At 40.0% G+C, this 13,060-nt stretch overlaps 1 protein-coding gene across 1 annotated transcript; it reads right to left on the bottom strand.

The window, feature by feature from the left end:
* Positions 1-10,085: 10,085 nt before the first annotated feature.
* Positions 10,086-12,414, bottom strand: LOC144710314 (putative inorganic phosphate transporter 1-3). The gene is made up of 2 exons (XM_078584051.1): positions 12,251-12,414; positions 10,086-12,168 (listed from the first exon to the last, which is right to left on the bottom strand). The coding sequence occupies exon 2, from the start codon at positions 12,164-12,166 to the stop codon at positions 10,526-10,528; it is 1,641 nt and encodes a 546-aa protein (XP_078440177.1). The 5' UTR covers positions 12,167-12,168; positions 12,251-12,414; the 3' UTR covers positions 10,086-10,525.
* Between the last annotated feature and the right edge of the window lie 646 nt (positions 12,415-13,060).

Consider the following 13,060-nt stretch of genomic DNA (forward strand, 5'->3'; position numbering starts at 1 on the left):
ATTATGAGGGCCATCTTTGAATATCAAAAATAAATATTATTGAAAGGTTTCTTGTTAAAAAAATTCTGAATAAAATTGTCTTTACGGATTAGCATTAATATTTATTTTATTTTAACTTTCATTTTTCATAATGGTTCTCTAAAAATAATTTTACTTTAACATTGTCATTTTCATTATTGTGGGAGGAAGCATTGAATATGGAATATATTACAGATGATAGCTATGAGATATTTTCTGATAATCGGATGAAATTATATATTGAAGAACATATTTTATCTTCTAGGCTTTATGTTTTCATTTCGAGAAAGGACAACTCAAAAGCATATTTAAGGTTTTTTTCTCTCCTCACGTCAAAGATAGCTAAGAAATCCTTCATCAAATATGAATTCCAAAATATAATGTTTACATTTTTTACTAGGCAATACTTGTATTGGTGAAAATATTATAAATACATCAAAATAACAAGGAGAACTGTCACAAGAATGCCAAAATACTGGAAAAAGAAAGAATAAGATGCTTTAAGAGCTCTGAACTTTATTTGCTTCATAAAGTTAAAAATATGTAATCATTGTTTGTTTGATTTGGAATGAAACCAATTTTCATTCATATTTCAAAATTATGAAGCTCAATATGAAATCATCATTGCTTTCTTCCAACTTCCGTTCATTGTTTCGATAACTTCACTGATGGTTTTCTCAACTGCTACCTGAATAAAAAAACTTTCATGTTTTAGTACACTAGGTAAGGTTTAGTTGCTGTTTCAATGTATATATAATCTATTCAGCTATGTTGACATGTGATAAGTCCAAATTTAGGGGTTCATGTCATTGTTTTAATTCCAACTTAACCAACAATATTTATGAAAAATTTCCACTTAAATACTCTATAATTGACATAGGGCTAGTACGGGGTCCATCCATTGAGAGGACAGAAATTAAAATTTGGGATTTTTCTTAAGCTTGAAATGAAGGAAATGAGTTTAGAAATAATAAATAAACTTTTTGGGATTTTTTTTCTGAATTTTTAGTTAATTTCTCTAATTTCCTATGATTTAAATTGAAGTAGAAATCCAATAAAAAAACATTAAAAATATTTTACACTATTTTTTATAATTTTCATTAACACCAGAAATCAAAAATAAATATTTATAGAATTTTCCAGCATTTAAGTTGCACCAAAAACCACTAGAACTAACGACGACAAGAGTTAGAGATTTTTTTAGAAATTTTTAAATGCTAGAGTTACTATAAATTAGTTATATTCACTTAACAAAATTTTATAATTTTTAAAATATTTTTAACAGACTAAAAACATATTTAAATTAATTTAAGGTGCTTCGATCATGTTCGAACCAGATCGGGGTGGTTCGGGAAAGTTTGGAGCCCTTCCGCACTTAGCCGAAAATTCGGCTAAGTCCAAAAGAGGCCGTCCTCTGCCCAGCAGTCACGTCCATGTGCGTGCACACGACCAGCAGGCAGAGGGCACTGCCGCCGCCCTTTATGCTGCTGATAAGCTTGAAAATATGTGTTTATATGTTGTTATCTATGGGTTTTTCAAACTTAATCACTAAAATTTATATATATCCCTTAATGTGTAAGGGGTCCAATCCTGAAGAGGCAGTAGGGAATATTCACTTTTGAGCAAGTAGGGTTTAAATTTTAACTTTGGTGAAGCTGCTATCCTCTTTACCCAAATGAAGATTATGCTTCTAAGATATATTCAACCTTATACCTTTTTTTTTTTACCACAAAACATGTCAACTAACAAAATTAAGTTCTAACTTCTTCTATTATCAAGCTTGGGATGTATGAATAGTTAACAAGTTTTGGGTAAGAATTACTAAGTAATTTCAGAATTGCTAACTAATTAGAATAGCTAACTAATTAGACTTGGTGAAAGTGATATGTTTAGTAAATTCCAATTGAATTTGATAGTTGAATTGATACGATTTAGTCCAAGCAGTTAAAAAATATCCAATCGATGTAGTGAAACTATTCGCAGAATCTGATCACTATTCTCACGGATATGTTGACCTATCAATTTATTTATAGAATTTTTCAGCTCTACCCAGTTTGATGTTGAAATTGCAAGATGCCCCCCTGGCTCACAAACTGTGAATACGATTTGTAAACTCTGCTGAATTATGCTCATACAGTGATGAAAACATTTAGCGTAACTCCTTTGTAGAGCTGCATTTCTTGACAGGACGAGTCCTAATCCAACAGACTGAACTCAGTCTTGTTTGTTGTTCCTGTTTTTTTTAAATTTAAAACTACCGTAGATTGACAAATCGTGAACACGGTTTGCCAACTAAGGTAATTGAACTCAAAATTTAGTTGAATTAAAGTTCAAATTTAATTCAGAGCTATGTAACTAACTCCATTGAAGCTCAATCGATGAGAAAACATGCTGACTTTTGGAATTAAGAGAATTCAAAGGGGAAATTAAAAAAACGACGAACATGAATGAACGCGGAGATTGCTAGAATTAAACGTAAAAATCTAGTGCAAAACAACTTTGGGTTGAGCTAAGGAGTACCCGGTGTGATCTAAGATCCAACTTGAGAAAAATCCGCGCACGAACGGCCGAATTTCAACGATATAATGCTTGACTTCTGAAAATACTTGCGGCGCTGGATCGTCGAGTTTCTCTTCAAATTTAAGCTTAAAATCACACCAAGCTATTCTTGAGTCTTCCAGACAGCCAGGCCTACTCCCCTCGAGCTTCCAAATCAAGAACGACCTCCAGTTTTCATTTTTTTTCGTTTTATCGCCGCCGAATCGGAAGAACACATTCTCCGAAGTGCGTTGTACACAGGGCGTACAACGCGATGCCACTGGTTTGTTTCCGTTTTGGATGGCTCAACTCCGTGCGCGACACACACGGAATTACGTACGTGCGTGTCACACACCGAAGATGCGGGTACGTCTTCTAATAGGACTGCGCGGCCCTGGATGTGGTGCACGATGTTTGCACGCCTTGCGCCGCTTACAAAATATTAGGCACTAAAACTGGTTTATTAAATAAAATAAAACGTTTATCATTCAAAAACCACTGGAATAAACTGTAAAAAATGTTTATTGATGCAAAAAATGTTTTTTAAATTTCTAAAATCCAATTCATTTGTTTCTTTCCTTTTTATTTATAGAAACAGGTCAATTACACATTTAATTTCTTTTAAATTTCATTTTAAACACATTCAAAATGTATAAATTGACCTAGTTATTTATTTAAAGTATTATTTAACTTGAAATTTAAGGAAATTCTTCTTTTAACATAAATCATGATAACATGCATTAAAATTAATGTTTTAAAGCATTTAAAACCTAAAAATGCGATGAATTTAGCACTTATTTTCCTCATATTTGCATGTTATCAGCTGCCATGCAACGCATACCACCGCACGACAACGGCGGCAATGGGAGAAAATCGAGTTTGTTTAAAGTGAAAACTGATTTTTTAACGCATTTTTTTGGGATTTGAAATGGGACATTATGGAGAATCCATAGAGAGATAGGGATAGATTTTAAAGAGACAAAAGAACTGATTTAAAATATTTTTTGAAGAAAATGTTCAAATGAGGAGATAGAAAGAGAAAATGAAGAAAGGATGTAGAAGGAGTTGAGATGAAATTTGAAGGTGAAAATAGAGAAGAGTTTTTAAGAAATTTTGAGAAAAAAAATTAGGGATATGGATGAAGGTTTAGAGAGAGAAAGAAATGATTATTGAGAAAGTAGGGAAAATGAGTCTTTAGAGTGAGAAAGTGATGGATTTAAATGGGAAATGGATAGATAATGATGGGAAAATGGAAATCTAGGTTCATAAAACCTCAATGCAAGTCTGGTGAGCCCTCAATGCTTCCTCTCAAGTCTGTATCCTTATATGGTACCAGGATCAGGTGTTTTTCAATGCAAAAAAATAGAAGAAATTGATGAAAACTTCAACAAACTTACATCAAGAAGGTTGAACAACTTGGATTCTGAAAATGCCTTGTCCTGCTGGCAAGCCGCTTTCTAGAGCACGTCCAGGATGAGGGGAAATGAGGGAGAAAAACAGTATTTATACATTGGAAGAAATACTAAAATACCCCTTTGGGCATTTTCTATTCTATTTTCTTACCATTCTACCTCTTTTTCTTCATGGGTTAATAGTTTCCCTTTGTAATCTTCATCATATTTCTGTGTAATGCATTGGAGAGCCCAATGGGCAGGCCAGGTCGTGGCCCACCTCCCTATTTTTCCTCTTTTGAAGGCCCACAACACCCTTTTCTCCTTTCAAGCCCCTTTTGAGAATCACTAAACTCTCAAAAATTCTCCAATTCTTTAAGAATTTTATTTTCTCATTCTGTAAATTTCTGTACCTGTGAAACTATAAATTACTCGTCAGGACTAAAACTTATTGACTTCAAAGAAGTCAAGGAGGTCAGTCAAAAATAACCATAATGTGCAAAAATTGGAATTTATAGAAAATGCATAAATATTTAGTTAATTAAAATAATAACATGATAAATTCAACACTAATACCAAAATCATCTAAAATGTATGTAAATACCCATGCATGTATCATGTTATCAACATGTGAGCCCCCTAGACAGTCATTTGACAACTGCATCATAATGCGAATCACGATATTCTGAAAGTTTTATTTTAAGAGCCATATATTGGTACTAAAACCATCAAATTGCATGATTTTTATGCCTTTGGATTGATTGCCTCTCAGGATTTTTGTAATTCATCATATTCTGACATCAATTGCTTGACTTTGAATTCATATCATAAATTGGATCATTTTCAAAGCATTAACCTTGAAATTTAATATTAATTTTATGCTTTCTTCAAACTCCCAAATTATTATGATAATTATCACCACTCTTTTTAGTTTTTTAAAAAACTGACTGTAAATTTATACTATGATTTTCAACGTCAATTCACAAAAAGTCAATGGATCAGTCACACCCAAGAGTTTGAATTGTGTATTAATTTGTTCTTATTAATAAATCTAAAGATTAAAAAGTTTGCACAATCCATTTCATCCTATTTCCAAAGTATAAAAATAAATATTTTTTCCATCAAAAAAAGTAATGAGTTGAATTGGTCAACACATAATGGATTTCTCATTTGATTTCACATGGGTGGACTTCGTCACTAATTTTTAACTGATTTCTCATTTGATTATGATATCTTCTTTTTAGTTGTTTTCAAATCAATTAATGTAATTATGTTACTTGTTTTTATGCAATTCAATGTATTTTGATTGTGTCGACCATTTTAAAATTCAACCCCAACTCTTTATGTATTCAACTTATAGTCATCATCATTATAGAGTTTATAATTTTGAGTTCATTCACAAGTAATAAAATGACCCCACAATTTTCTTCTGTCGCTAATCATCAATCTGTAATCCATCATTTACTTGGTGCTAGTGCATTTAAAAGATCATTCAAGAATGGCTTCCCCAATATCCAAACTACATTCACCACATAGTTAATGATTTTTACTTTGTGAACCAATCTCATCTTATTCTGAGGGTAGGTGATTTCATGTCAAGGTCGTAAAAGAATGTCTTCACCAAGTATACATACTTTTTTATATACTTTTTGATATATCTAAGACAATGGTGGTTTCTATGCCTTTTTTCAACCATAGAAAACATGGTTTCCATGACGCAGAAGCATGAGTTGATTCTCAATCGAGCTATTGAATCAATACATCATATGTACACTATGGGGAACTTGTTCCACCCTTGACTTTGCCACTGTGAGATCATTCTGAAGCCGTTCTCGTGCCTGGACTCTAGAATTATCCACGCGATCACGTTGGCCATGGATCTCCACTTCTTCTTCTTCAAATCTTCTTGAAAAACTTGAAGATATTCTCACCATGAACACACTCTCCTTGGTTCAGTAGAGAAAAGAGCAGAGTGGAGAAATGGGGCTCTCAATTCTGGTTGGCTTGGGTGCTTGAAATGAGCGCCCTTCCCTATTTGTATTTCACCTAAATTTTTCTCAAACACCATATAAAGCAAAATATACACACCTCGTACTCTAGATACTTAGTGTTTGAACTCTCTCATGGAACCTTTACCATCATTGGTTATCGTTCACGTATATTCCATCATCTGTGCAAGATTTTTGATGGAATTAGGGTATGTTTGATCGTCAAACCCTAATCCATCATTCAATTAGAATTGATGCATAACAGGAATTATTGAAGAATGCCTTGTCCAATATCCTCACTACCCTGGAAAAGGATTCACTGCATCGTCTTCCTTGAGTCAATCTCCTCTTATACCAAGGGCGGATGATCCCTTTTTGACCACTCAATCACTTACAAGCTATGACTTGTTTGAATCCAATGATTAGAGGCTCGTAAGTCATAGTCAAAATGTAGTCATCCATTCACAAGATGTCCTTGGTGTCCCAGGTCAATGTATTACTTATATATCCATGACATGAATAACCTGATTGATGTTTAGGTATAATATCATTTAGGGATTATGCAGATCAATTCAGTGAACTCTTTCTCCAAAGAGCACCCACTATCTGTCCTTGTTTTTGCCACACTAATAGCCATAGGATTAGTTATACTTCTTGTATAAGTAAGATCAGATAGTGCTATTCTACCCGGATAATTTAATGACCATCTCAACTATCCATCAAATAGGATTATTTAAAATACATGTTTAAAGACTAATGATCTCTGTATTATGATATCATAATAATTCAGTACTTCATTGCATGTATTCATGGACTTCATTATAAACAACAACCTGAAATAATAATGAACATAATATTTTATTCAATAAACTTAAAAAACATGGTGGCGTGCTTTCGCTAGATGGTCACATAATATCCATCATCTAATACATGTTTGAATCCCATGATCAAAGACCCTCACATCTTAGTCCAAATAGGCTAACATGTATAAGATATCTTTGGTGTGTCAAACCAATGGACTACTTGTACAACCTTGACATGAAAATCAATCAAATCGATATAATCACCATAGAATTCATACAAATCAATTAATTGAATTATTTTTCCAAGTAGCACGCACTATATGTCCTTAGTATTTCCACATTGATCGGCATAACACCAGCCATACATATCATATAAGTAGGATCAAGAACTGCCATTTATTAGGGATACATTAATGTCCATCTCGAGTATCCATTTAACAGGAATATATATTCATGAAATATATTTGTGTGGACCTCATTTTAAGTATCAATCTAGAGTAGTAATGGAAAAAAAATTATTTAAATGAACTTAAACATAGCATGGTTGTGGTATTGGTTTGACTGCAATATAACATCTGTCAATAAAAGGAAGCAATAAATAGACGGAGAAAGAGAGAGGCAAAACAGGGGAATAGAGTGAATGGGATAACACAGAGAGAATTTGTGTGTGCAAGGGAAGGAAGAGATAAATAGAAAGAACGAGACATAGAGAATGAAAAAGCAGGTTTTTTCTTTTTTCAAAAAATAGTTTATTAAATTCTTCATCCTAAATTAGTCATCACATCATCCATTTTTTATCCCTCACTTCGTCATCCACATTGTACACCATTGACTTTAGATAAATCACACTATTACTATTCATTATGTGTTTCGAGGCTTAATGTAATTATCTATATTTCATTATACATATCTGTCATCATTTAGGGAAATAACAATTGAACTCATGATTTTTTTCCAAGCCACCTTTTACTGAATTTCAGAATATACTTGACTAACCCCTACTGATTGCTTTGAATTAGAAGTAATAATACTCAAATCTATTGAGTTTATCTAAATTCCAGGACCTCATTTTAATTGATAGATACAAATTGGAGAAGAGAAAGAGTCCAAGCCATGACTTGGATTAAAGTAGGCAGCCAAATACTCAAGGATGAGGATAAACAAGACCAACTTATCCTAAGTCCTACTTTATTGGACTTTCGAAACTTCTTTGTTCCCGTATATTTAAATTTAAATCTTTAAATAATTCCAAAATTCCCAGAAATGTAAAATGAAATTGTCAAATATTAAAAATGTATTTTGCCTATGGATTGATGTTATACCCATTCTCTGTAGACCAACTCTTAGTCACTTCATATAAAAAGGAAAATTATTGTAAATACCGTTGTTTAAATCAGAACCGTAACACTGACTGTTTTAGCCCCAAAGTCTGGTTAATCAACTTTTATCTCCCATCATGTGTTTTTCAACCATCGTGTTTGGCATGTGTGACATGACGTGATATGATAGATATGGAATTCAATTTTTTTTTACTGTCCCAAAAATATTAGCTATTTTAATGTTCAACCAGGGCATCTGATAAATTTTCCGCAAAGACCTTCTGGGTGTCGGAGAATAGAACATTCTGACAAACATACAAAGGGTATTAGAATAGGTTTGTTAAAATGCTCATAAAATTCCTATTTGTTGTTTCGAATGTACTTCGCGACATGCTTTTAATGTCCAGAGAGGATGATAAATGGGGAACTATAGCCGGAAGATACAAAAAGTTACTTTGTGTAGATTGATATCAAAATGCTACATTATTCCTGAATATTCTGAATGATGTGTCTAAATGAAGTTACTGTGCAGATTGATATCAAAATGCTAGGTTATTCCTGAATATTTTGAATGATGCGTCTAAAGGCCTTTTTGATGGCGCACGCCATCCTGACCCGTCGAAGGCGTCATCCGTGCCACCGCCATCGTCGTCGACTGCCATCATCGGGAATTATGCTTGTTTTATCATGTTTTGATTTCTCGTCTTCTTCGTTAGTTGTGCTTTGTGTTTTCGGACTCGTCGAGTCGCCTTGATCGCATCGCGACGCGTCTGTCGTTTTGTCCGTGTTTTGTGTTTGTCATTATGTTGGGAGGGGTCCTTAGCCATTTGGACCCCCTCCCTTTTCCCCCTTCCTTTTTATGTTTTATTTTCCCTTATTTTTGTAATGGGGGGCCATTATATAAGGGCCCCCTTATTGGACTATCCTTCCCTTCCCCCCCCCTGTTGACCTCCTAGGCCCATTAACCTCCCCTTATAAAGGAAGAGGAGCGCCTTAGGAGAAAGGGAGACCAGGAAGAAAGAAGAATCGAGAGTTGTGTTCTATCTTGGTCTCACATCTTGGGAAAGGAAGAAATGAGAAGAGAGGGAGAAGGGATAGGAAGAAGAGAGTGAACGGGAAGGGGAGAACGAACTTCCCCTCTCGAACTGGGGCAACCATTCACGCAATTCTGGGTCTGCAATTGTCGTGATTGCGCCCTCCGTCACCCACCCCAGGCTCATCGACACCCCCCACCCCCCCAAGACTCCGAAGGGTAGGCGACCGTGCATGCCCCACCCCTCCGGCGGGATTCCACCATCTCTAGCGGAGCTGGAGCTATTCTATCGTTCAGCCCAATCTCGATGGGTATCGTCGACCGATCAGTTTCCCACGGTGGAATTCGCCGCAGTAGGGAATTGCCGGCATTCTGCGCCTACGGGGGGACCTCTACGGGTGTTGGGTTCCCTCGCCGGCACTCAGAATCCCAGCGTCGACGTCGGCCCTGTTTTCCCCAGTGGGACGATCCCGTCGGGATCTGCCACGATCGCCCGTTTCCCTCTGTAGGACGGACTAACCGTTGGCCACGGTCAGCGACGACATCGCACGCTGGTTGCTGGCCTGCCATTGACCGCACAACATCCTTCGGCACCTTCGGCCGTTGCCGCTGTGTGAGCGACCTCGGCACTATCGGCCTTCTACCGGTTCATAGCGGACATTAGCGCCTGACAGAATCACACGTCCCGGGCGAGCCGTCGAGCCCTCGCTGCTGCACACTCCGTTGCAAGCCCTGTCGTGTTCTTCGACGTACTTGTCCTGAACACGTACCTCCCACCGATTGAGGCCCCTCCAGCGGGTGGCTCGCGTCCGCCCCCTAGATTCTGGCGTGTTGACTCACCTCAAAGTCGCCTCGCCGGATTCGGCCGACGCTCAAGCCCGCCCTGCCCGTGCTTTGTTCTCTCTTTCATCTCCCTCTCCCTCTCTCCCTCTTCTTCTACGCTCTCTGGCTCCGCTCCACCGCGACCCCCACCCCCTGCCCTAATGGACCAAGACTCTGCACCAACGAGCCATCGCTTGTTATATTACCTTTTGCAGTATATTACAATCAGTTGAGCGTCTCTACTGGTGCAGATGAACCCGTCCGTTACGGATTGATTCCCTTGTGAGCCCTACGGATTGATTCCCTTCGGCCCGTCGACGTCACCAGCGACCCCCTTCAGATCACGGAGTTGGGCATTTTCATTGAGTCGGGGCTTGCACGTACGACACGTAAGACCGAGCAATGGACTCGGCACTGACCGGACGACGCCCTAGCCGCCGTCCGGCATCACTTTTCCTACAAAGGGAAGTGCCGTTTTTTCAATCCTTACATGACAATCAAGATACGATCCGGCAGAAAATCACATGGGACTTAACTGCGTAGGCAGTGAGGTTTGTCCTCAGGGCTTCTCGTTGCCGGTAAATACACGAGAAACGCTGTATTCTCTCTACTTCTACACAGGAGTAGTTCTCGCAGTGTATGGAGACATCTCTGATCCGTCTGTTGAAGTAGTTCTCTCTACTCCTTTTTCACCGTCTACTTCGTTCTCCCCCGATAACTCTTCTAAGGACTTCCCGTTTGACTCCGGCACAAGGAAGGTGAAGAGGAGACCCAGAAAGTTGCAGACTGCGAGGACGAAGAGGGCGTTCCTGACGCCAATACCCGGAGGGTAGCCCCTATCCGTCTTCGTCTTATCCTTGTTCTGCGCCGCGTAGAGAAACCCGAAGGCGCCGATAATAGCGCCAGCCTTGCCGGACGCGGCGGAGATACCGTGGCAGGTTGACCGCAGCCGCGCTGGGAAGATCTCGGCGGGGACGATGAAGGTTGTGCTATTCGGCCCGAAGTTGGCGAAGAAGAAGGTCAGCCCATACATCACAACGAACCCGGTGTGATTATCCCCAGCCCAGTGGTTGTACGGGACAGCGAGCCCCAGCATAAACACAGTCATGAAGAAGAACCCCATTAGCTGTATTTTGAAGCGGCCCATGACGTCGATCAAGGCGACGGTGAACCAGTAGCCCGGCACGGTCCCGCACAAGGCGATAATCGTCTGGGCCCTCGCGATCTTGTAAACTTCTTCGATAGCGCTCATGGTGTTAGCCTTGGGAATCCACCCAACGGCGCTGAAAATATCCTTCTGGAACAAGTTCTGGCTGTAGAAGGCGATATCAAGCAGAAACCACGTTGTCGTAGTACCGACGAGATGTAGCCCGTGTCGGCGAGCGAACTCGGCGCTAAACAACCCAAACTGATTCCTCGGATCGGTGACCATCTCCTCCACCTTCTCCTTCTCCTCCTCAATATCCACCTTCAGAACCTTAGCCATGTCCGCTGCCGCGAGCTTCGCGTTCTGAGCGACCAGAGCCGTGTACCGCGCCGTCTCGGGCATTTTCATCCGCCAGTAGTAGGTCACCGCAGCCGGAAGCGCTCCAAGCATGAGAATTATCCTCCACACACAGTCGGCCTCCGGAGGGGTGGACGCAATTTTGTCAACCATATAGGGGGGCGTCTGCGTGCTGTTGTTGAAGCCTGCGGCAACGACAAGGGCCACAATCCCTCCGGCGAGGATGCCGAAGCCCTGCATGGCGAATACAGCGGCAATAAAGGCTCCTCGCGTCTTCTTGTTTGCGTACTCGGACATGATCGTGGCCGACAACGGGTAATCGCCTCCGATTCCAAAGCCCAGCCAGAAACGGAAGAAGCAGAGCGTGGCCATCGTGCCCGTGGCGCTGTGTCCAAAGGAAAGCCCCGAGGCGACGGAACAGAGCACCATGAGCATAAGAGTCATTCCGTAGACTCTCTTTCTCCCCATCTTGTCTCCGAGCCAGCCGAAGAAGAGTTGACCGCTGAGGGTGCCGCAGAAGGCGACGCCGTTAACCGCTGCCGCAACGTTGGGGGGCAGCGATCCGGGCCGTTCTGGATCGTTCTTAAAGTAGTAAACTCTGCCTAGTAGCTTGGTGACGAGGGAGATGCAGAAGAGATCGTACGCGTCGGTGAAGAAGCCCATCCCCGCGATGACGATCGCTGTAAAATGATACAACTGCGTCTTGGCGACGTCGAGCGCGTTCAAGACCTGAAGCTGCTCTCTCGCCATGGCTATTCACGCGATGCAGTGTGAAAATCAGTCGCTGAGGAATTCACTTGAGATCGTTGCTTCGCGTTGCTAATTCTTACTTACCTTTGCAGTGCTACTTCAATCGTCAAACGCGTGGTCAGTCTATGAATTTATAGACTGGTGGATCTGGGACTCCTCCAGAAATTCAACCTACACCGCCACAGAGGGCGAGACTGAAGAAGCATAAATAAGAGAAGTGGGTTTATTAAGGGGATTGAGTACCTAAAGAGGAACTGGGCATGGGATTTTATAATCGGAATACTCATTGGACCCTTGACTCGTAGTCAAGGGTCCAATACAAACCCCTTCCTTGTTCATATCAAATATGGGGTAATTCAGATTGTCGTGATGTTCATGTCATCCAGTTAGTTCCTCGTCATTTCTATCGAGTTGAGCAGAAAAAGCCAGCGGACGACCACTGAGTCAACCTTATCTTCAAGAAGGCGAGTAAAGCAAGCATCTTACACCAGTGTGATAAGCGAGAGAGATTGGCTTTTCTTACACCCATTAAATTTTAGTCGCTATTCCAACATGTTGACTTTCGGGGCCATCTCGACATTGAAGTAGATGTTGGGGGGTGTCTTTCAGAGAAGCACAGTAAATGGGTATGCTGGCGGGCCAGAACACCATGGATGACCTTTCGTTTACGCTATCGTCGATCTTATCCTTCTATAGTGATATATGCGGCTTAAGCGAGACCGACTGCCATGTGCGCTGGTGTGAACGACGGAAATGGCATGTCGACCTGAGAGCCAACCAATTCTAGAGGACCCCATAGGCCTGGCAAGTCAATGAATGAGGACTTCAATTCTCCGCGTTTGAGGAAGAAACTAGCAAGTAGGATTAAATGCAATCTCTTATCGGCGTTTCGTA

This window comes from Wolffia australiana, chromosome 12 (genome assembly GCF_029677425.1).
Source record: "Wolffia australiana isolate 7733 chromosome 12, ASM2967742v1".
NCBI lineage: Eukaryota > Viridiplantae > Streptophyta > Magnoliopsida > Alismatales > Araceae > Wolffia > Wolffia australiana.